We start from the raw sequence: 24,168 nt of genomic DNA, 5'->3' as shown, positions 1-24,168 counted from the left end.
GTATCATCCTGTGTATAGCATCCTGTGTATAGCATGTGTATAGCATGACAGCTACACACAGGATGGTAGCTGTCATGCCTACTAGACGTACATTCTCCCAAGTTATACACACCCACACACACACACACACACACAGACACACACACACACACACACACACACACATACACACACACACACACACACACACACACACACACACACGGGACGGGACCCCAAGTGTAAAACTCCCTCCCTACACACGGTACCCGACACACACAAACATACGATTATACAAGACTTCTGCATCGACAACGAGGAACAGGACACACTAAGTACCTGCCTCTCTAACTCCTTGTGCATCACGGTGTGACCTCTGACCTGAACCTCGACGTCAGGTGAAAAGGTTACACCATCATAACCGAGCAGTCACACCATCGTGGTCAAAGGTCACACCGTCATGCTTGAAGGAGTTACAAGAGGTGATTGGAACGCTCGTTACGAACGTGTGCAATTACAAAGCCTGGTCTATGGTCATGAAGCAATTTACAGAGGAACACAGAGACGTTTTCTTGGTTAAATGGAGGAAAATAAGAGAGGCAACGTGAATCTGAAATGGTAGGGTCATGTATACTAAACCCAATGGCTTTTTTTTTTTTTGAGAGAGAGAGAAATAAAGAAATAAACTGGAAAAGTAAACTGTACATTCTTAAACTCCCCATTATAAATTATAATCTATGAAAGGAACGAAGGGTACATGTTCAAGATGGTATTCAGAACGGGCCAAACATTACAGCGGGAGTACCCTAAGACCCAGCGCTGGGACCAATGATGTTTTTATTCCGACTTCGAGTTTACATCGTATGCGTCACTGAGCAGACGCACCTCACTGTCTGCAGGGGAATGGAGACCAAAATGCTCGAGAAATTAAATCATAAACCCCAAGGTCGTGTAAAACCATCGGATGCGACGCCATGATACGGATGCAACACAAGAAAATCTTCCAGACTGGGCCCACGGAAGGGGGGACGTGGAACCCTCTCCGCCACCAATAACAAAATCACACTTGCCTCAGCATTAACTGACTGTCTTTCTGGAACTGCTCGGCCTGGACAGACTTTCCAGGGATAAATGAGGGGGAAGAGAGGAGAAGAGAATGGGTTTCCAGAAGTAGTTCCTGGAAGACAGGTCAAAAAGGCTTTTAGGAGGAAGTCGTACCTGGAACAGCTCATCGGAGTCGTCGGCGCACGCCTCCCACTCCGGCGAGTCAATGAACTGGTTGGGCAGGATGTAGTGAAGATGCGTCGAATCGCAGGTCACGCGCAGCCTGTAGGAGAGGTAGGGGGAGAGGTAGTGTACAGCCGTAGTCGAACTCTACACAGGTCTGGAACCCTCCACAACAACCTAATATCACACACGGTGCTGTTATAGTCTGTTGCAGTCCTACACACTGTCACACTGTTCTGTATCCTGCCACACACAGCATGTCATGTAGTCCTATAGCCTCCCAGACTATCACAAGGGTTCTTTATATAGTCCTTTAACGTTCTAGACTATCCTACAGGCTGTTACGTAGCCTGTAGCCTGCTAGAACTGTCCTGCAGGCTACATAGTCTTAGAGCTCTCTCTCCTCTGCAGATGGTTATTGTTGAGAGAGAGAGAGAAAAAAAAAAGAAAAAAGAAAAACACTATTTTTGTCCTCAAGGAAAGTCATCTAACCCATGACAGACGTGAGATCCATTACGTTAACTTTCACACAAAAGAAAAACAAAATAAAAAAAGAATATCCAAACAAACTATTTTCCGGCGGGTATTAGTCACGGTCAACTAGGGGATGATAGAAAAAAAGGGGGCCAAGATTATGATAGATGGTCCACCATGAGAGGTGAAGAAGATGGAGAAGATGGAGGAGGAACACTTCTGGAACGAAGAGTGAGCCAGAGATGAACAGAAGCTGAGGGAGACAGGACACTACACAGATGCCCCGTCGTGTGGAAGTGCCTCTTGTTGGATTATATTTATATATATATAAAATGGCGTCTCGATACCCATGGCTCGGGGGGCATGAGCCATAACTACTTAACCTGCCAGAGAACCACCTGTACATGACGTATGGACGACCTCCATACAGGAGGAGAGCAGGTCATGGTGTGTGTGTGTGTGTGTGTGGGTTTGGGGGGTTGGTTCACTCACTTGCCGGAGACGAGGATGGAGAGGCGTTCGTCAGCAGGTGACACGTCCTCCTGGGCGTAGGCTTCGCCAGGCTCCAGCCACAGTAACGTCGCCTCCCTCACCAGGTGACGAAAATTCTGGCGGTTCACCTGCAAGACCAACGACACCGCCACGTTAGCTTCTGGTGACTCCACCCGCACCACTGCACCCGTTAGCTTCTGGTGACTCCACCCGCACCACTGCACCCGTTAGCTTCTGGTGACTCCACCCGCACCACTGCACCCGTTAGCTTCTGGTGACTCCACCCGCACCACTGCACCCGTTAGCTTCTGATGACTCCACCCGCACCACTGCACCGCGTTAGCCTCTGGTGACTCCACCCGCACCACTGCACCGCGTTAGCTTCTGGTGACTCCACCCGCACCAATGCACCCGTTAGCTTCTGGTGACTCCACCCGCACCACTGCACCCGTTAGCTTCTGGTGACTCCACCCGCACCACTGCACCCGTTAGCTTCTGGTGACTCCACCCGCACCACTTCACCCGTTAGCTTCTGGTGACTCGTTGCTTTAGCTTGAGAACTATCCCGCACCAGTAGCATACAGCTAACCTGGTGACTTACCTTCGGCTGCAATACACAGCTAACTTGGTGACTTACCTTCAGCTGCAATACACAGCTAACTTGGTGACTCACCTTCAGCTGCAATACAGAATTTGGTGACTTACCTTCATGACCCAACTCTCTGCTATGATAACCTTACTTCGGCTATGAAATACTACGACCTGACCTGCACATTATGACCTTGAACCATTATGACCTGATCTTGTTGCGTAATGGCTACATCATCTTTGGTGTATAATAATGACCTTACACGCATTACGAACCGATGTATAATTACGGTAATCAAACATTCATGGTCAATGATCACACCTTTAAACTTAATCGTCAGATTTTTAAGCTTAATGACCAGACACTTAAGCTTAATGACCAGACACTTAAGCTTAATGACCAGACACTTAAGCTTAATGACCAGACACTTAAGCTTAGTGACCAGACACTTAAGCTTAGTGACCAGACCTTAAGCATAATGACCAGATTTTTAAGCTTAATGACCAGACACTTAAGCTTAATGACCAGACACTTAAGCTTAATGACCAGACACTTAAGCTTAGTGACCAGACCTTAAGCATAATGACCAGATTTTTAAGCTTAATGACCAGACACTTAAGCTTAATGACCAGACACTTAAGCTTAGTGACCAGACCTTAAGCATAATGACCAGATTTTTAAGCTTAATGACCAGACACTTAAGCTTAGTGACCAGACCTTAAGCATAATGACCAGATTTTTAAGCTTAATGACCAGACACTTAAGCATAATGACCAGATTTTTAAGCTTAATGACCAGACACTTAAGCTTAGTGACCAGACCTTAAGCATAATGACCAGATTTTTAAGCTTAATGACCAGACACTTAAGCTTAGTGACCAGACCTTAAGCATAATGACCAGATTTTTAAGCTTAATGACCAGACACTTAAGCATAATGACCAGACACTTAAGCTTAATGACCAGACACTTAAGCTTAGTGACCAGACCTTAAGCATAATGACCAGATTTTTAAGCTTAATGACCAGATCTCCGTGATTAATGGCTACACCTCTACGCTTAATGATCAAACCTTTAAGCTTAAGGAACAAACTTAAAGTTTGAAAGGAGCAAGCCTGATGACCAGCATTCTGGTGTTAAGCCAAATCCGCCTTTTGAGCTAAATTGAGCCTCAAGCTTACTCTTAATACATCAAGCTTAATGACCTTGAAGCAGAATGAAAACTGAATTAATTACTGAGAACAAGTAAACTCTAGACACTTGTGATAGAACATTCTAATAAATTTCAAGTCTTAACACGCTACACCCTGAGACTTTAAAGTCTTAACACCCTACACCCTGAAGACCTTAAAGTCTTAACATCCTACACCCTGAAGACCTTAAAGTCTTAACACCCTACACCCTGAGGACCTTAAAGTCTCAACACCCTACACCCTGAAGACCTTAAAGTCTTAACACCCTACACCCTGAAGACCTTAAAGTCTCAACACCCTACACCCTGAAGACCTTAAAGTCTCAACACCCTACACCCTGAAGACCTTAAAGTCTTAACACCCTACACCCTGAAGACCTTAAAGTCTCAACACCCTACACCCTGAAGACCTTAAAGTCTCAACACCCTACACCCTGAAGACCTTAAAGTCTTAACACCCTACACCCTGAGGACCACAGACGCCTAAATACCCAAAACCCTGATGACCTCTGCAGTGTAACTACCGATGGAAACTGACCTTATGAACACAGGAGTGATAATAGTGACCTCCAACTGACCTTCAGAGGCCGGAAGACCTTGTCGTAGAGGTCGACGAGGTCCTTGTGGACCCTCGGAGGCCAGAAACTGTACGTGAGGTAGAGGACGTGGCCGGCGTTGACCAAGAGGAAACTAAGGTTCCACGCCAGAATGTCCACGGCACACAGGTCCAGGCCAGCCCACAGGGCGAAGAGGAGGATACCCACACTCAGCACGACCCGCATCACCAGCGCTGACATGCGGAAGTTGTGCGGCACCAGGAACGCCAGCAGGCAGAAGAAGTTGGCCACCTGCGGCAGGAGGAATAGCCACAAGGGGTGGTTTAGTTTATACGCTACTTAGTTGGGTACTACCAGAAGGGGGTGGGAGATTGAGGAGACTCAGCTCACGAGGGAGGGAGGTTGTAAGAATCGTGAGCACACACGTTAAGACGTCGTCAGGGAATGTCAGCACATACAGTCAAGAAGACCAAAGTCTGGGGGGCTTGTCAGCACAAGGAACACAAAGGAACTAGGATTCGTCAGCACACACACACACACACACACACACACACGCACGCACATACACACACACACACACACGGAAGTTAGTTAGAGGCCTGTCAACACGTGGGTATTGACAGGCCTGTCAACACGCGGGTATTGACAGGCCTGTCAGCACGCGGGTATTGACAGGCCTGTCAAAACATTAAATTCAGGAACATCAAAGGGCGGCAGGACGTCACAGGTGAGGCGTATGTCTCTTCGTGATGATGTTCATCGTAGTTCCACACAGAAAATACAAACCTTATGCAAATTGTTGTGAACTATTCATTTTGGACGGTAAGTCTTGCCATTTCAAAGTGTTCCGTAACGCTATCTGCTCGACCTAAAGACAATTTTCTTGGAATGTGTTTGGTCAGTAATCTAAATCATTGTTTCTGCCAAGATCATTTAGTAAAGACAGCGAGACACATGCGGGGTAGCGAAACATTTTTTTTCTTCTTCTTCTTCTTCTTCTTCCCCCAAACTGCCAACTCGTATGATCACCCGAGTCACTAAGCTAAATATCAATGTTATTATTTTTTTTATCACATTTTTCAATCGCCTAAAAACTGACTTTTGTACCGACCTCTTCTGGACTAGTTAGTATGTCGAGGAAAATGGATGTAAAGGTGTAGCGATCATTTCTAACACTACGGTGATACAGACGTGTTATAGGTATTGGGTTAACGACTGTGTCACTGGTACGAAACAGGAACTAGCCATCTCTCACGTTGTGTCGTGTGCTGCTGTCCAAGGCCACACCCTGGTTAACACTATGCAAATCAATCAAGTTCATTTTCTCTACGATGTCCTCTGAATTCGAGTGATTTCGATTAAAAAGGTACAAAGGGGATACATGACCACACTCCTCTGTTCAGATTACAGCAATCTTGAGATACCAACATGACAGTGTGTGTGTGTGTAAGTGCGTGTGTGTGTGTGTGTGTGTGTGTGTGTGTGTGTGTGTGTGTGTCACTACCTATTTCCGTGTGAAGGAAAAAAAAGGCATCTTCAGCACCAAGTGGTACTTTATCCTGACCTTATCCTTGCATCAGACGAGATCTATGTCTACTGAACATTCCAGCCATCTCCCTTTCATCCCCCTAGACCTTCATAATGGGCTTTCCTTGACAAGCAACATTATAGTTTCTTGGGTCTAACCCCTAACCCAGGGTGACTGAGGGTCCACCCGCTGGCTTATCTTCAAAGCCAAGAACAACCTCCAACTCTCCAATCCTCCACATTTGTTTAACATTCCCGTTTCTGATACTGAGAGTTTCTCCTGTTTATCACTACTTCTCCATTTCCCCTTACGGTCTTTTCGAAGCTTCCTCCACCTTCTTATCATGACTTCGTGTCTTTTCGTCGGTGAATCCCAGAGATGGGGTTTATTTTAAGCCGTCTTGAGCATCCTGTTGAATATCTATGAAGTAACTGGTTACCCCTGGTCCCCTCGTTCAGTGGAACGTCCCGAGGTAACATTGTTTTAAGACTCCAGTCATTCCCAAGCAGCCGCCCAGCTGCATAAACTTGGTCACGTCTCCTCCTTCCAATCCATCGTCGCTCATCCTACATCTATTTCGCGTCAAACTTTCCACACCAATTTTAGCCACGTCTCCAGTCGTGTCTGTTCCTAGCATCAGTCCTTCCAAACCTCCCTGGGAGACGCACGCTTTTCCATCTGGCAACACACTTCATTCCTCTGTCCTCTGCTCACACACTCATTTCTGTGGCTTTTTATTCATTTTCATTCGTTTTTTTCTCTTTCTTTCATGCCTGCCATGTGATAGGCTTTTCTTTTTTCTTTTAACTTCATGGGCATAGCAGTGTGTCACAGGACGTATGTGGCCCAGCCAGTGAGGTGGCCATACTAGTATGGTTGCTGTGGCCCGGTCGGAGGTGGCCACACTTGTTTATATGGGTGCTGTGGCCCGGATGGTGAGGTGGCCACATTAGTCTGGTAACTATGGCTTGGATGGTGAGGTGGTCACACGAGTCTGGTGGCTGTGGCTCGCATGGTGATGTGGCCACACTAGTCTGGTGGCTATGGCTCGGATGGTGGCTGTGGCCCGGATGGTGATGTGGCCACACTAGTCTAGTGGCGTGACCACACTTTAGCTTGATGGCTGTGGCGTGGATAATACTCACTCTCTCTCTAATGACAGGAAACAATATTCACTCTCTAATGACAAGTATCAATATTCAATTTCTAATGACAGGAATCAATATTCACTCTCTAATGACAGGTAACATTACAGTGCTCACTCATTCAATAGCGGGCCACAATTATTCCCACTTACTGCGTCTAATGGTAGATGACCTCCTAATGGCGAGGTGTATTTCATTAATAATGACCTTAAATGATATGTGTTCTTCTATGCCACACTGTGGTGACGCGGTGTGAGGTAACACAAGTGTGTAGTGTGAGGCTGGTGTTATGAGGTATGTACCTGGGAGGAGTGAGGGGGGGGGGGAGGTAAATGGAAAAGCGCACGGGTGGAGGGGTTGGTTCTTGGAAGAGCCTGAGGTTAGGGGGGGATGGTACTTGGAAGACAGGGACATAGTGGGAAGGGAGGGAGGATGTGCCTGGAAGAGCGAGAGGATGGCGAAAGGTGCCTGGAAGACAATGAGAGAATTGGGGAAGGTACCTGGAAGGGCATGTGGGTGTGGGGTAACTTACGTGGAAGGGCGTGAGGGTGAGTGGTAGGTACCTGGAAGAGCGTAAGGGTAGGATAGGTACCTGGAAGAGCGTGAGGGTGGGAGGTAGGTACCTGGAAGAGCGTGAGGGTAGGGCAGATACCTGGAAGAGCGTGAGCGTGGCCCCTGACCACTCCTTGCAGTAGACGATGCGGCCCGGCAGGAGGGTCGTGTCGTTGGCCGCCGTCAGGTTGAGGCCGCCGTAGGTCTGGAGGGAGTCATTGTAGCCTTCAGCCCAGGAGAGGTCGGCCTCCAGGCCGCCCGAGTCATTGTAGAGGGTGCCCAAGGTGAAGCTGGCCAGCAGGGCCCGAGCCGCCTCCGCTTGTCCTCCGCCGCTGGCCTCCGTCACCACTTTGGTCGCGGCCGGACTCACCAGGTTGCCGCTGAAGTTGGTGACCAGCATGGTGCGTCACCTGCTGCACCTCTGCACGGGCGATACAGGCACGGGTTAGTGGCCACACCACGCATGGCACAACACACACACACACACACACACACACACACACACACCTCTAGCAAGTACAACAATGTGAGGGACGTAACTGTAGAGTCCTGGAACAGACGTACGAGAATTTAAATCACCTGATATGGCCATGTCGCTTGTGGGCCACCATGGTGGCCCAGGGTCGTCAGAGGTCGACGGGGAGGTTGGGGAAAGGAGATGAAATGCAGATAAAGCGGCGACGGTATGAAGAAGGGTGGAGGTGTGGCCCCCTGAACCCTTAGTTACGACCCTTGTGCATGACGGTGCGTGCCTTGAGCACGGTCGTACGCCTCCGGGTCAAAGGCCAAGGTATCATACCGAAGGGTCGTTCCGTCCTTCTCAAGGGTCATTCCGTCTTTCTCAAGGGTCATACCGTCGCGTGCTTAAGGGTCATACCGTCGCGTGCTCAAGGGTCGTCCCGTCGTGCTCAAGGGTCGTACAGTCGCCTGTTCAAAGGGGCTGATGAAACGGCCAATAACATCATCATCATCGTCCCCGTGGCAACTCAACACACACAAACACACACACACACACACAAACACACACACACACACACACACCATAATGAGCCACACAACGCTGCCCATCAACAAGCTCATTATACTTCACTCCCTCGTAATTTTCCTCATTAAAACGACGGACCTAAACGACACCTGCGAGTGTGACGCCGGGAGGGGGTCGAGGTGACTTCGAACTCAACGTAGGTTCGAAGGGGTTCGGTCTCAACGCAGCTTCGAAGGGGTTCGGTTTCGACGCAGCTTCGAGGGGGTTCGGTCTCGACGCAGCTTCGAGGGGGTTCGGTCTCGACGCAGCTTCGAAGGGGTTCGGTCTCGACGCAGTTTCGAGGGGGTTCGGTCTCGACGCAGTTTCGAAGGGGTTCGGTCTCGACGCAGCTTCGAAGGGGTTCGGTCTCAACGCAGCTTCGAGGGGGTTAGGTCTCGACGCAGTTTCGAGGGGGTTCGGTCTCGACGCAGCTTCGAGGAGTCGAGTTGTTCCTGAAGTAAATTCTTCTTTTTTTCTTTTTTTTTTTTTCTTTTTTTTTTTTTTTGGGGGGGGGGGGGGGGGGCATCGTCAATTACTTCCTCGGTGTTTACGTCAGTTTTCTAAAGCGATGCCGGGAAAGAGATGTCTCACCAGAGACGCTACTGCCGATGAGAGACTCTCGTGCTTTAATTAGAGACTTCGTGACTCAAAAAAAAGTGGCCCGTTTTTGATAAGAGATTTTCCTGACTGATAACGGAGCGTGCTGATATAAGGCTCTGTTGTCGATAGACTTCATAAATGATAAGAGAGAATGTGATAGAATGAGACTTCATTATTGATAAGGGTGGGGAGGGGGGAGGGGTCCCGTTTGACATGAAGGGAGTCCTTAATTGATAAGGGCGTCCCTGTCTGATAAGAAGTGAATCGTTGCTTGATATGGATAGGGTCCCTCCTTGATATGAAAGAGGTCTCTGCTTGATAAGAAGAGGTTCCCTCCTTGATATGAAAGGGGTCCCTGCTTGATAAGAAGAGGTTCCCTCCTTGATATGAAAGGGGTCCCTGCTTGATAAGAAGAGGGTCCCTCCTTGATATGAAAGGGGTCCCTGCTTGATAAGAAGAGGTTCCCTCCTTGATATGAAAGGGGTCCCTGCTTGATAAGAAGAGGTTCCCTCCTTGATATGAAAGGGGTCCCTGCTTGATAAGAAGAGGTTCCCTCCTTGATATGAAAGGGGTCCCTGCTTGATAAGAAGAGGGTCCCTCCTTGATATGAAAGGGGTCCCTGCTTGATAAGAAGAGGGTCCCTCCTTGATATGAAAGGGGTCCCTGCTTGATAAGAAGAGGTTCCCTCCTTGATATGAAAGGGGTCCCTGCTTGATAAGAAGAGGTTCCCTTCTTGATATGAAAGAGGTCTCTGCTTGATAAGAAGAGGTTCCCTCCTTGATAACAGGAGGGTCTTTGCTTAATAAGGGAGAGCGTTCTCGCTTTATGAGAAAGAGGCCCTTGTCTGATACTAGCAGGGTCTTTGCTTAATAGGACAAACGCCATTCACCGATAAGAGGAGGGTCCTTGATAAGAGGGGACCCTTAATCAAGAGGATGGTCCTTACTTAATGAAAGGAAGGAGGGAGGGATGGGACGTTGGTGGGACGGAGGAGCGGCTGAAATTGCAAAGGTGGGGACAGAGAGGCGGAGAGAGAGAGAGAGAGAGAGAGAGAGAGAGAGAGAGAGAGAGAGAGAGAGAGAGAGAGAGAGAGAGAGAGACTACAGGCGTCGGATGATCATCACAAGTAGAATAACAGCCATGCAGTCGTGGGAGACCTGCACTCCTTCAAAGACCAACATCCTTGACTTTAGCATTACCCTCACGGCACTCCTTCCCTCCCCCACACACACACACACAACCACTAGCAAATTCATGGGCTTTTATTGTATGCAGATGATAAATTTATCTCCTCACGTCCTCTCCCTACATGGCTGATTATCGATTTCAAGATGCCAGAGCGACGGCGCCTCCACGGGGCCTGACAAATGGGAACTGTAGAACTGTAGCTCCGTCGTGGTGGGTAAACAATCGAAAATGATGAGTTTGTTGAGTGTACAAACGGTAGCATAGGGGGGGCTGCTAGGGGCAGCGAGTGCGATGGGGGGCGAGGGGGTGTGGAAGACAGTACACTGGGAGGAGGGAGTGGTGGTAGATTACCCTGGGGGATCACTGGTTACAGGAGGTGTGATAGTGATGGTGATGGACCGCCCTTAGGGGCCAATGGTAGTAGCGGGTGTGGCAGTACAGGAGGTGTGGCAGTGGTGGGGGTGAACCACTGGCAGTAGAGGGTGTAGGGCTGGCAGTGGGAGGCGGGACGCACCTGACACCGAGGTGGTGGTGCAGTGCGGCACTCAGCCCCTACCTGCCTCCCTCCCTCCCTCACTACCTGCCTCCCTCCCTCCCTCACTTCTTCCTTCCCTTCTCTCCTTCACTAACTGCCTCCCTCCCTCCCTCCGTCCTTCACTACCTGTCTCCTTCACCTTCTTAAGTCCTTGCCTCTCTCCCTCCCTCATGACCCCACTAACTCTCCCTCCTATCGCCACCTCCCCACCACAGATGACACCCTCCTCCCTCACACACACACACACACACACACACACACACACACACACACATCTGGGACGAAACCGTAAACCATCATGAAGACTATAAATGAATATCTAATGTTCAACATAGCTTGAGAGAATGACCTAATATTCATACAAAATACAATTTGAATACCAAGGTACCTCCTAATGATCCACACACACACACACACACACACACACACACACACACACACACAGAAAGCTACTTAGCAGCATCAAACTACATGGTTCAAGGAATCGAGTGTATACGTGAATGGCAGACTGGGGACGAGCAAGCATCAGACATGATATGCAGGAGTTTGTGGGGTTACTACAACTCACTTCCAAGCCCCATTGTTATAATGATGTGTGCATCAGTCGTGTGGAAACAGGACTTACGACACAAGAGCTCCAGATCTGCCGGTCATAAGACATTACCGAAGTACTACTGCCCCCCAAAAAGGACGACTGTTAATAGTTCAGACCGAGCTAAGATTAAAGATAAAAAGTGATGCGTTAACCAAAGGCATGATGTAGGGGCTTTTGGTGGAGAGACATCTTCACAGCAAAGTGTCTTGCTCATAACATGTATGTGAGAACATGATTAGAAAGTGCATGACACATCACTGACAGAGGCAAAGGAGAAACACCTCAGCACCATGATAAATACTAGGGGCCATAATGAATACTGGGGCCATAATGAATACTGGGGCCATAATGAATACTGGGGCCATAATGAATACTGGGGCCATAATGAATACTGGGGCCATAATGAATACTGGGGCCATAATGAATACTGGGGCCATAATGAATACTGGGGCCATAATGAATACTGGGGCCATAATGAATACTGGGGCCATAATGAATACTGGGGCCTTAATGAATACTGGGGCCATAATGAATACTGGGGCCATAATGAATACTGGGGCCATAATGAATAAAGGAGTCATGTAGTAAACCTTGAGCCATAATAAAAATTAGAGCCATTATAAAAATTGGGGCCATAAAGAATATTGGAGCCATATTAAATACTGGGGCGATAGTAAACACAGCTATAGTGAATATTGCAGTCATAATGAATAACGGAGAGCCAAAATAAACATTGAGGTCATAATAAATATTGGAGCCACAATAAATGTGGAGGCGATGATAAACATTGGAAATAAACAATGAGGCCATAATAAATACTGGAGCTATAATGAATGGCGCGAAGATAATAAATATTGGAGCCAAAATAAACAATGAGGCCATAATAAATATTGGAGCTATAATGAATGGCGCGAAGATAATAAATATTGGAGCCAAAATAAATAGAGATCTTAGATAAACACAGGTGCACATACATATGAAGTAAACATGAATGTAGGGTTTCACAGATACACAGCACACTGCAGCCACGCTGGGCCCACACATGTATAGCTACAATTAGACCACATCTCCAATACGCCGGTTAATTCTGGTCACCAAACTTTTAATCAAGAAAATAACTCGTTTGGAAACTAAGTCTTTGCATGAAAATATCTATAAAATCAATTGGAGAGAGAGAGAGAGAGAGAGAGAGAGAGAGAGAGAGAGAGAGAGAGAGAGAGAGAGAGAGAGAGAGAGAGAGAGAGAATCTAACAGAAGCTTTCACAAACTCAATGATTCAGATAAGACGGCATGTTCTTTCCCTTTTTTTCTTCCACCTTGACGAACAGACCTATGGGTGAGCTGGAAGCTAAACATGGTGATAGAGGGAAGATGCAACCCCAAAACGTAGAGTTCAAAATTTTCCTTCAGTCACGAGCTAAATATGAAACACCTGGAGATATAACATCCCCCCCAGGCGCCTGACACTACCAAGGTATATATATATATATATATATATATATATATATATATATATATATATATATATATATGAAGAACGAAGCGAAAGGAAAGAGAATGGACAGTTTTTTCTCCACTTTGTCATGGATTGTGACGTATCAAATCACAGTCTCATACGACAGAAGTAGCGTCAGTACATTCAAAACACAGTGAAAATAATACTTTAATGATATCCATCATCAGTGAATAAGGAGCGAGCTCATCACTACAAGTGCATCTAATGGGAAGGAATATCAAACGAAAGGGTTTCAATAGTTTATGAGGAGCGTCCAAACCCCACTTCCCCAAGCCTCTTATAATCAAATCTGGTTTCCAGTGATGCTCATCATGTCACATTTTCGCGTCGGCCTACCTGGGTCTTATCTCCGTGGTGCATCTACCTGGCTATCTCTCCCTGTCTGTTGATGTGCTGGCGGGTGTGGTGGGTAGGGAGCCTTCGTCTTTACCATCCACACACACACACACACACACACACACACACACACACACACACATAGACATTATGGAGTCTGGGATTGGACTAGTGTTCCTCCAGCAGCTAACCTGCTGGTCAGAGGCCATCATGGGTGAACTGTCAGCGCTCTCTCTCTCTCTCTCTCTCTCTCTCTCTCTCTCTCTCTCTCTCTCTCTCTCTCTCTCTCTCTCCTGTAACACCCAGGACCAGAAGAGAGGCACAACTCCGTTTCTCCTGGCTTGATACGGCTCTCTCTCTCTACATCCCTCAAAAACGGCTCCATACGTCTATCAAACGTGGCTACAGACACTTATCTAACACTGCTCTATACGTACGTCCAACATGGCTCCATACAATTAGGCAAGTGGACTACATACATCTATCTAACATAGCTACATACACCTACCTAACATGGCTCCATACCTCTATTCATCAAGGGACCACACACGTAACAACATGGCTCCATACCTCTATTCATCAAGGGACCACACACGTAACAAAGTGCTATACATTTGTTCAGCATTCCCAAAATTCTGTGTCAAACATAGCCCTGTGTACACCTGTGCAGCGTGCCCTGAACACTAGTCAAACACAAACACAGATATGTATACACCTGTAAAGAATGGCTTCCCATGTATTTCCAACCTAACCACATGTCTCATACATCAAATACATGAGGTACACAAGTGCCACACCTGTCATCACACACCTGATAAATTTAGCCCTACGCCATTAGAGATCTACCCGCAACATGTGTCTTTAAACCTGTTACGGATCGACGCCCAAGACATTGTACCCATACACCTGCAGATTAAACTACACACCTGCTGAAGATAGCTCAACATATCTCTCAAACTTGGCATGACACATGTGCCAAACTGTCCACACACATCCCAAACTAAGCCCTTTAAATCTGTTGGCCCTGGCTTCACACACACACCGGTCAACGCAGCTGCGCATACCTGCTACAGCTAATCCCACATACCAGCCAACCCTAACCTGATAAAACAGTCCATGAAGCGTGGCACATCTGCTACAACTGGCACTGACACACACACACACACACACACACACACACACACACACACATACCCACAGAAAACAGCGTTTCCCTGTGTCTCTTCTAATCGTTCAAGGAACCAGACAGAGGCACAGGTGGGGAAAAGCTGGCCACGCACGCGCGATTATCATCATTACGTTGGCCACAAAGGTAATTCCTAGGGGAATGGTCCGTCACACAGGGGGACCACAAGGGGTGGGTGTACCTAGGAAGGGGAAGGGTCTGTCATACAGGAGGCCCCCCCACCATGGGAGTGCCTCGGGAAGGGGTCCGTCATACAAAGGCCCCACCATATGTTCACTGGGGAAAGGTACGTCATACAGAGGCCCACAAAGGAAGGCTTTATGTAAAGATATCCATGAGGAAGGAGTGTATGATAGAATAACCTATGAACAAGGGCACACGAGGGAAAGACTACAAGGAAACGGACCCATGAAGGAAGACCCACGAGGGAAAGACTACAAGGAAGGGACCCATGAAGGAAGACCCAGGAGGGAAAGGCTACAAGGAAGGGACCCATGAAGGAAGACCCACGAGGGAAAGACTACAAGGAAGGGACCCATGAAGGAAGACCCAGGAGGGAGAGGCTACAAGGAAGGGACCCATGAAGGAAGACCCAGGAGGGAAAAGCCCATGAGGGTGTGCTAACGACGACCTACGAGGGTTGGGTTAAAATGCTTCGAGGTCCCGGGACGTTGCTGTTCGAATCTATATCGAATCCTGTCTGTTTCCACCTGCCGACACTAAGGGCTCTTAAGTCCCGGCACCCACCTGGTCGAAGCTGTACCGAACACTGTTCGAACCCCTCGAGACGATGGGCTCCCAAGCTCCCTGGACGCTCTTGAACGAAGCCTTAACGAACCCTGTGTCTCAAGACGTCAAGAGACAAGACCCCCAGGTAGGCACTAGGCAGACAGGATTGTCCCACGACTCTTACAGAATAAATATAATGAGTCATTCGGGGTATCGAATGCCCTCCCTCCCGCCTCCCCAAAGCAGGGGAGAGCTATATTGTGATGACCGGCGGGGAGGAGGGAGACAGGATACACAATGGCGCCTGATGGGTCCGCCATCCAGCACATCCAACTCAATCAAGCGACTCCTCTTCTACCTACACCCCCCCAAAAAAAAAGAAGAAAAAATAATAATACCCATCAATTACTTTATCTCCCGCTGCGTGTCGTGGAAGGCAACTAAGAGGAGCGGGAGCGAGAGGCTGGAAAGCTTCGCTTGTCCTACTTTCCAAAAGGATAAATGATAAAGAAAGGGGAAATGAGGGTCTTTCATCCAGAAAGATTCAATCATCTGTTCTGGACGCTACTTCGTTCACGTGGGAAATAGCGAACATGATAATCATATATATATATATATATATTTTTCTTTTTTTCATACTATTCGCCATTTCCCGCGTTTGCGAGTTAGCGTTAAGAACAGAGGACTGGGCCTTAGAGGGAAAATCCTCACCTGGCCCCCTTCTCTGTTCCTTTTGGAAAATTAAAAAAAAACGAGAGGGGAGGATTTCCAGCCACCCGCTCCCTCCCCTTTTAGTCGCCTTCTACGACACGCAGGGAATACGTGGGGAGTATTCTTTCTCCCCTATCCCAAGGGATAAATATATATATGGGACTATCATTGACATAAATGGTATTTGTCGTCACTTAAAGCTAAAATTATGCCCGGTAATGTATGTACCAGAGAGCCTTATTGACGAGAGTGCCGTAACGAACAGCCAGCGTTGCCAGTAAACACCCCGTTCCCAGACAGCGTTGCCAACACCAACTGGCAGGAGACATGCCTTTGTGGAACCTCCCATCCCATCCCATCCCAACCCCGCCGGGCCATCGATTGCCTATATTGATCGTCGTTGGGCTGAGTGAGGCGAGGCGGCACAGGGTGAATGAGGCCAGTGGTGAGGTTGAGTGAGGTCAGGTGGTGAGGTTGAGTGAGGTCAGGTGGTGTGAGTGAGTGAGGACAGGTGGTAGAAGTGAGTGAGATCAGGTGGTGAGGTTGAGTGAGGTCTGGTGGTGAGGTTGAGTGAGGTCAGGTGGTGTGAGTGAGTGAGGACAGGTGGTACAAGTGAGTGAGATCAGGTGGTGAGGTTGAGTGAGGTCTGGTGGTGTGGGTAAGTGAGGTTAGGTGGTGAGGTTCAGTGGAGACAGGTGATGAGGTTGAGTGAGATCAGGGGGTGAGGCTGAGTGAGTTCAGGTGGTGTGAGTGAGTGAGGACAGATGGTAGCAGTGAGTGAGGTCAGGTGGTAGAAGTGAGTGAGATCAGATGGTGTGAGTGAGTGAGGACAGGTGTTAGAAGTGAGTGAGGTCAGGTGGTGTGAGTGAGTGAGGACAGGTGGTGTGAGTGAGTGAGGACAGGTGATAGAAGTGAGTGAGATCAAGGGATGAGGTTGAGTGAGATCAGGTTGTGTGAGTGAGTGAGGACAGGTGGTGTGAGTGAGTGAGGACAGGTGGTAGAAGTGAGTGAGGACAGGGGGTGAGGTTGAGTGAGATCAAGTGGTGTGAGTGAGTGAGGACAGGTGGTGTGAGTGAGTGAGGACAGGTGGTAGAAGTGAGTGAGGACAGGGGGTGAGGTTGAGTGAGATCAGGTGGTGTGAGTGAGTGAGGACAGGTGGTAGAAGTGAGTGAGGACAGGTGGTAGAAGTGAGTGAGGTCAGGTGGTTATGTTATGCCATTCCCGTGAAGCCTCAGCCTTGCCATAACCACAATTACCTCCCCCCCAGCTACGTTATAAGAAGCCTGCGTCACACCAGCTGACGTTACGTGACAGGTGTGCCAAGTTAGGTCACAGTAAACAGATGCGCCAACCTGCTTTTTTAAACCACCACTTAAAAATAACCACAGTGCAATTCGACCGTGTTCACCAGACGACCCTCCTGATTGCCTATCACTCCGCTGCCAGACGACTCTAGAGTGATGGGCTAACACCCCTCTGCCAGACGACCCTAGTGGTGAGCCAACACTCCACTGCCAGACGACCCTAGTGGTGAGCCAACACTCTACTGCCAGACGACCCTAGAGAGGTAGGCCAACACTCCACTGCCAGACGACCTTAGTGGTGGGCCAACACTCCACTGCCAGACGACCCTAGAGAGGTAGGCCAACACTCCACTGCCAGACGACCTTAGTGGTGGGCTAACACTCCACTGCCAGACGACCCTAGAGAGGTAGGCCAACACTCCACTGCCAGACGACCTTAGTGGTGGGCTAACACTCCACTGCCAGACGACCCTAGAGAGGTAGGCCAACACTCCACTGCCAGACGACCTTAGTGGTGGGCCAACACTCCGCTGCCAGACGACCCTAGTGGTGGGCCAACACTCCGCTGCCAGGCGACCTTAGTAGTAGGCCAACACTCCGCTGCCAGGCGACCCTATTGGTAGGCCAACACTCCGCTGCCACATACCTGCCGCCTAAGTAACCAAGCGCCATCAGTACCACCACATTTGACGAGCCAAGAATCGGTCATGAGCCGGGCCATTTTAGTTGTTATTTCTGGCACTATTTTCCCCCAGTGTTTCTTCAACTGGGTGGCCAGTGGCAGCCCGGGAGAGAGAGAGAGAGAGAGAGAGAGAGAGAGAGAGAGAGAGAGAGAGAGAGAGAGAGAGAGAGAGAGAGAGAGATCTGTGTCGCTCTTCTGGCCTAGCTGTGTCAACACAGCGAGCAGCAAATTTAAGGTTTGGTCAAACATTTGCAACCTCCACAGCATCTTAAAAGAAAAAAAAAAGAATTAACATCATCGTTTTCTTCTTTTCTTTTTCATTCCAATCTTCCCCCTATGTCTTTCTCATCGCCCACATCGCGACTGTCTCACTGCCACGCACAATTTTGAGCCAACTTCTCTCATTTGCGTCATATCCGTACGGTCTATGAGCCAGCAGGCTGCAACCGCTTTACATATTTAGTACCCAGAGGTGAAGTAGTCCACGGCAAATGTTTCTGAATCCTTGCATATATATATATATATATATATATATATATATATATATATATATATATATATATATATATATATATATATATATATATATATGTTACGGCTCGTGGTTATGATGGCCTGGGCTTTAAAATGACGCTTGAGGAAAGACAAGATCATTGTACCTGTGGAACGGCACCGTCGTGCTGAGGGGATCGTACCGTCGTGCTGAGGGGAACGTACCGTCGTGCTGAGGGGATCGTATCATCGTGCTGAGGGGATCGTACCGTCGTGCTGAGTGGATCGCACCGTCGTGCTGAGGGATCGTACCGTCGTGCTGAGGGGATCGTACCGTCGTGCTGAGGGATCGTACCGTCGTGCTGAGGGGATCGTACCGTCGTGCTGAGGGGATCGTACCGTCGTGCTGAGGGGATCGTACCGTCGTGCTGAGGGATCGTACCGTCGTAATGAAGGATTCGTACTATCGTGATGAGGGTATCGTGCCACGGCGTGCCAGGATCGTATCGTCGTGCTGAGGGGATCGTACCGTCGTGCTGAGGGATCGTACCGTCGTGCTGAGGGATCGTACCGTCGTGCTGAGGGATCGTACCGTCGTGCTGAGGGATCGTACCGTCGTGCTGAGGGATCGTACCATCGTAATGAAGGATTCGTACTATCGTGATGAGGGAATCGTGCCACGGCGTGCCAGGATCGTATCGTCGTGCACAAGACAATGAGATCAATTTTTTCAAGCGCAAGGAAGACATTCACTGAGGGTTATCGCTGGAGAGGCGGTGCACCAAGACCTCGCCTACTTGAACGCAAGAAAGTCGCTCCGCCGAAACGAACGATGAGTTCCCTTATTCTTCCGAGAGAGAGAGAGAGAGAGAGAGAGAGAGAGAGAGAGAGAGAGAGAGAGAGAGAGAGAGAGAGAGAGAGAGAGAGAGTAAAACCGCCCTTCGCCCCCACCAGCAGCGGCAGGAGGAGGAGGCCCTGCCTGGGACGACGTCCCCTCCTCCCCTGGCGTGTGGCTCATGGCTCAGACTCTAGGCCTCTCTCTCTCTCCTCTCCACACACGCAACACCTCAGAATCATAAAGCAGTCAACTCTCGCGGTTGAACCTACGTGTCATGACCCTGCGGGAGAGAGAGAGAGAGAGAGAGAGAGAGAGAGAGAGAGAGAGAGAGAGAGAGAGAGAGAGAGAGAGAGAGAGAGAGAGAGAGAGAGAGAGAGAGGCGCATGACCTTGGCCCCTCCACCCACTGACCTCTTTCCCAGCCAGGTTCAATACCGTCCTCCATGACGTCACGCAAACCTGGATCATCTGCATATAATTACCGGTCATGGCCCATGATGAACTTGTGGTGTGGTTGCCTCATGTTTGAAGCGTATTACTGCCACATGCAAATTGGTGGTGCACAGGGGCACGGGCAGAGGGAGAAGCCTGGAATACAGACAGAGACCAAGGATACAGACAGAAGACAGCCTTAAAGACAGAGGCCAGCCCTACAGCCCGATAGACAGGAGCCAGAACAGTAGACAGAGGCGGGCCCTACAGACAGAGGCCAGCCCTACATACAGAGGCCAGCCCTACAGACAGAGGCCAGCCCTACATACAAAGGCCAGCCCTACATACAGAGGCCAGCCCTACAGACACAGGCAAGCCCTACAGACAGAAGGAAGTGCAACTGACAAAGGTTGTCCTATAGTTACAGAGGGCCAGAGGTCTCTGTATGACACAGACAGTACCAAAAGACACCCTTAGGACAATACAGTATTCCTGTAACCTCCGTAGAGATAAAAGAATTACCTCTAAACATAAGAGACCTGCAATAAACCAGGTCACACAACAGCTGCCTTTATCACATGACGTAAAAAACGTAATTTTCTTCGAAGGCAAATGAGAAGCTCCCTCCACCCCTCCTGTCCGAGTGACGGGAGTAGAGTGGGTCACGACCTCCCGGTCTGGCCTAGGAATGGTAGCGGGTGATGTCAGCGTCGTGCTCAAGGGTCGTCCCGCCGTGCTCAAGGGTCGTCCCGCCGTGCTCAAGGGTCGTCCCGCCGTGCTCAAAGGTAATACCCTTGTACTTAAGGGTCGTGTCGTCGTGCTCAAGGGTCGGACCGTCATGCTCAAGGGTCGAAGCGTCGTGCGCAAAGGGCTGATCAAACAAACCAAACGTGAAAAATGACCAACTTCAACATAGCGGACGCTAAATACAAACATCCATGGGACCTAACCTAGCAAACACAGCAGACACCACTAACCATTCCTCAAACACGCCCTCTTTTAACAAAGCAAACACCAAGAGGGCCACCTCCACGAAACCAAACAAAATGAACAAAAGACCTCTACTCTGACCACGCCCTAACGAAGCCCCCAGACACACCACAAACATCAAAGATAACCCCTATCACCACACACTAACTGAGCCATGTACACCAAAACAGCAACGTCCACTGACATAGTCAGGTACATCACGTACACGTACACAGCCACGTCCATCAACATACCCAGATACACAACTATGGGCCACGCACGTAAACATAGCCACGTACACTGATGCAGGAATCAACTACCCTAAGTCTTACTGCTTCTTCTTCTTTACGAGGAGATTATCACAGGAGCGTGTTGTGGGGCACGAAGCCCCCGCGGAGGTGGGGCGCTGTGGGGGCAACTGCTGGAGTAGGAGGGGGGGTCGATGGTGGAGGTGGTGGCGTCCCCCATTAAACTCCACTTCCCCCCTCTCGTGCGTCACGGTGCCCTAGAGATGGGGGTAGGAGGTCGCGTGCAGCCGGACACGCCACCTCTGTTACGAGGGGACACGCTAGGCCAAGACCCCCAACGAGTGGGTGGGTCCCACTGGGGTCAAGGATCGTACGCAGTGTCATACGCAGTGCCGCCACGAGGAATGGCGCTGGCCACTGACGCTATGACGGGCGAGGAAGGGGTATGACACAGCGATGATCAGATATGACAAGCGTATAAAAACACTATAGAAGGTATGTCAGGGTAGGAAAGGTGGTCTGAGATGGTGAGCGTTTGCGGAGGATTGTGATGGAACCGACCCGAAGGCAGAGGCACTGTCGGACACACCACACGAGGCTGCTAAGACCCCAGTGGCAGACCAGTCGACAGACACTCCCAAGGCCAGTAGGGTGACTGCGTGGGACGTAGGAGGCAAATGCGTCTACCTGTCCGTGCGAGGGAGAGACAGATGCCCGTGGCTGGACGGGAGACAGGTGAGACTGCGTCCCCCCTACCCTCGCATGGAAGCCGAACATGATCATCATCAGAGACTCGCGGACGTGATCATCTGTTTAAGCTGGATCTGGTCCTCATCAGCATGGTGGGATGATGAGAGATGCACGTGTGTGTGTGTGTGTGTGTGTGTGTGTGTGTGTGTGTGTGTGTGTGTGGGAGAGGAGAGGTACTCCAAGGTGTGAGGCATGGGAGGAGGAGGAGGAGGAGGAGGTCAGTCTTGTACTACAAGACTCCTGCAGCCCGTCGCTTCACACACACACACACACACACACACACACACACACACACACACACAGACACTCAGTCATGAGGGATCGATGGCGCAGAAATGTCAACACAGTGAGTCACAACAAGCCATCCAGCCACGCCCACCCGCCCCCAGCATCACCACCCAACACTGCAGGTACCAGGCACGCCCACCCACCCCCCCAGCATCACCACCCAACACTGCAGGTACCAGCCACGCCCACCCACCCCCAGCATCACCACCCAACACTGCAGGTACCAGCCACGCCCACCCACCCCCAGCATCACCACCCAACACTGCAGGTACCAGGCACGCCCACCCACCCCCCCAGCATCACCACCCAACACTGCAGGTACCAGCCACGCCCACCCGCCCCCAGCATCACCACCCAACACTGCAGGTACCAGCCACGCCCACCCACCCCCAGCATCACCACCCAACACTGCAGGTACCAGGCACGCCCACCCACCCCCCCAGCATCACCACCCAACACTGCAGGTACCAGCCACGCCCACCCGCCCCCAGCATCACCACCCAACACTGCAGGTACCAGCCACGCCCACCCACCCCCAGCATCACCGCCCAACACTGCAGGTACCAGCCACGCCCACCCACCCCCAGCATCACCACCCAACACTGCAGGTACCAGGCACGCCCACCCACCCCCCCCAGCATCACCACCCAACACTGCAGGTACCAGCCACGCCCACCCGCCCCCAGCATCACCACCCAACACTGCAGGTACCAGCCACGCCCACCCGCCCCCAGCATCACCACCCAACACTGCAGGTACCAGCCACGCCCACCCACCCCCAGCATCACCACCCAACACTGCAGGTACCAGCCACGCCCACCCACCCCCAGCATCACCACCCAACACTGCAGGTACCAGGCACGCCCACCCACCCCCCCAGCATCACCACCCAACACTGCAGGTACCAGCCACGCCCACCCGCCCCCAGCATCACCGCCCAACACTGCAGGTACCGGCCACGCCCACCCATCCCCAGCATCACCACCCAACACTGCAGGTACCAGGCACGCCCACCCACCCCCCCAGCATCACCGCCTAACACTGCAGGTACCAGCCACGCCCACCCCCCCCCCCCCCCAGCATCACCACCCAACACTGCAGGTACCAGCCACGCCCACCCACCCCCAGCATCACCCCCCAACACTGCAGGTACCAGCCACGCCCACCCACCCCCAGCATCACCACCCAACACTGCAGGTACCAGCCACGCCCACCCACCCCCAGCATCACCGCCCAACACTGCAGTTACCAGCCCACAACCTGCATCAGTCAACCATCCACCAGACCGCCTCCAGACGACTGTCACCACTACAACCTACAACACCAACACACATGCCTACCACCAACCCACACCATTTCCACCACGCCATCAAATAACCATTACTTTTCTCCGCGGGACATCAAACAGACCTTATGGGTCGTACCGTCGTGCTCAAGGGTCGTATACCGTCGTGCTCAAGGGTCGTATACCGTCGTGCTCAAGGGTCGTATGCCGTCGTGCTCAAGGGTCGTATGCCGTCGTGCTCAAGGGTCGTATGCCGTCGTGCTCAAGGGTCGTATACCGTCGTGCTCAAGGGTCGTATACCGTCGTGCTCAAGGGTCGTATACCGTCGTGCTCAAGGGTAGTACCGTCGTGCTCAAGGGTCGTATACCGTCGTGCTCAAGGGTCGTATACCGTCGTGCTCAAGGGTCGTACCGTCGTACTCAAGGGTCGCATACCGTCGTGCTCAAGGAATTATCGATGCTTCCTTCTTTCAAGCTCGCCATGACCATGGCCGATATGGGAGGGGACTAATGCAGGTCAATGGCTCCCTCCACCAGCACGGGTGGAGGGCTCCCTCCCTCCTCCAGACCCAAAAGCCATAGGTGCAGGTAGGGGAAGACTGGTAAATGGCTGAATCACCTCGTTGGATCCGGTGATTGTACCGCGGAAGCACAAGTTACTGCAAGCTTGAATGCTGGAGTTCCAGCCACAACGCCAGTTGGTGCCACGGACGGGTGGTGGTGCCACGG

The 24,168-nt window shown here is 50.4% G+C and overlaps 1 protein-coding gene across 8 annotated transcripts in view; it reads right to left on the bottom strand.

The window, feature by feature from the left end:
• The window catches only part of LOC139753244 (popeye domain-containing protein 1-like), an 84,274-nt gene that overhangs the window by 32,902 nt on the left and 27,204 nt on the right, over positions 1-24,168 (bottom strand). For all 8 annotated transcript variants that reach the window (XR_011713670.1, XR_011713668.1, XR_011713669.1 and 5 more), the window contains exons 2-5: positions 7,834-8,154; positions 4,530-4,799; positions 2,173-2,300; positions 1,198-1,306 (exon numbers count right to left, since the gene is read on the bottom strand). Coding sequence is in view for 3 of the 8 variants with exons in the window: in XM_071669489.1 (XP_071525590.1) it covers positions 1,198-1,306; positions 2,173-2,300; positions 4,530-4,799; positions 7,834-8,133 (807 nt within the window). In the remaining 5 variants the exon portion in view is untranslated. The remainder of the gene's footprint in view (positions 1-1,197; positions 1,307-2,172; positions 2,301-4,529; positions 4,800-7,833; positions 8,155-24,168) is intronic.

The sequence above is a fragment of the Panulirus ornatus genome, chromosome 14 (assembly GCF_036320965.1).
Source record: "Panulirus ornatus isolate Po-2019 chromosome 14, ASM3632096v1, whole genome shotgun sequence".
NCBI classification, from domain to species: Eukaryota; Metazoa; Arthropoda; class Malacostraca; order Decapoda; family Palinuridae; genus Panulirus; species Panulirus ornatus.
Note: the sequence above shows the minus strand (reverse complement) of the source record. Positions and strands in the feature narration are given on the sequence as shown.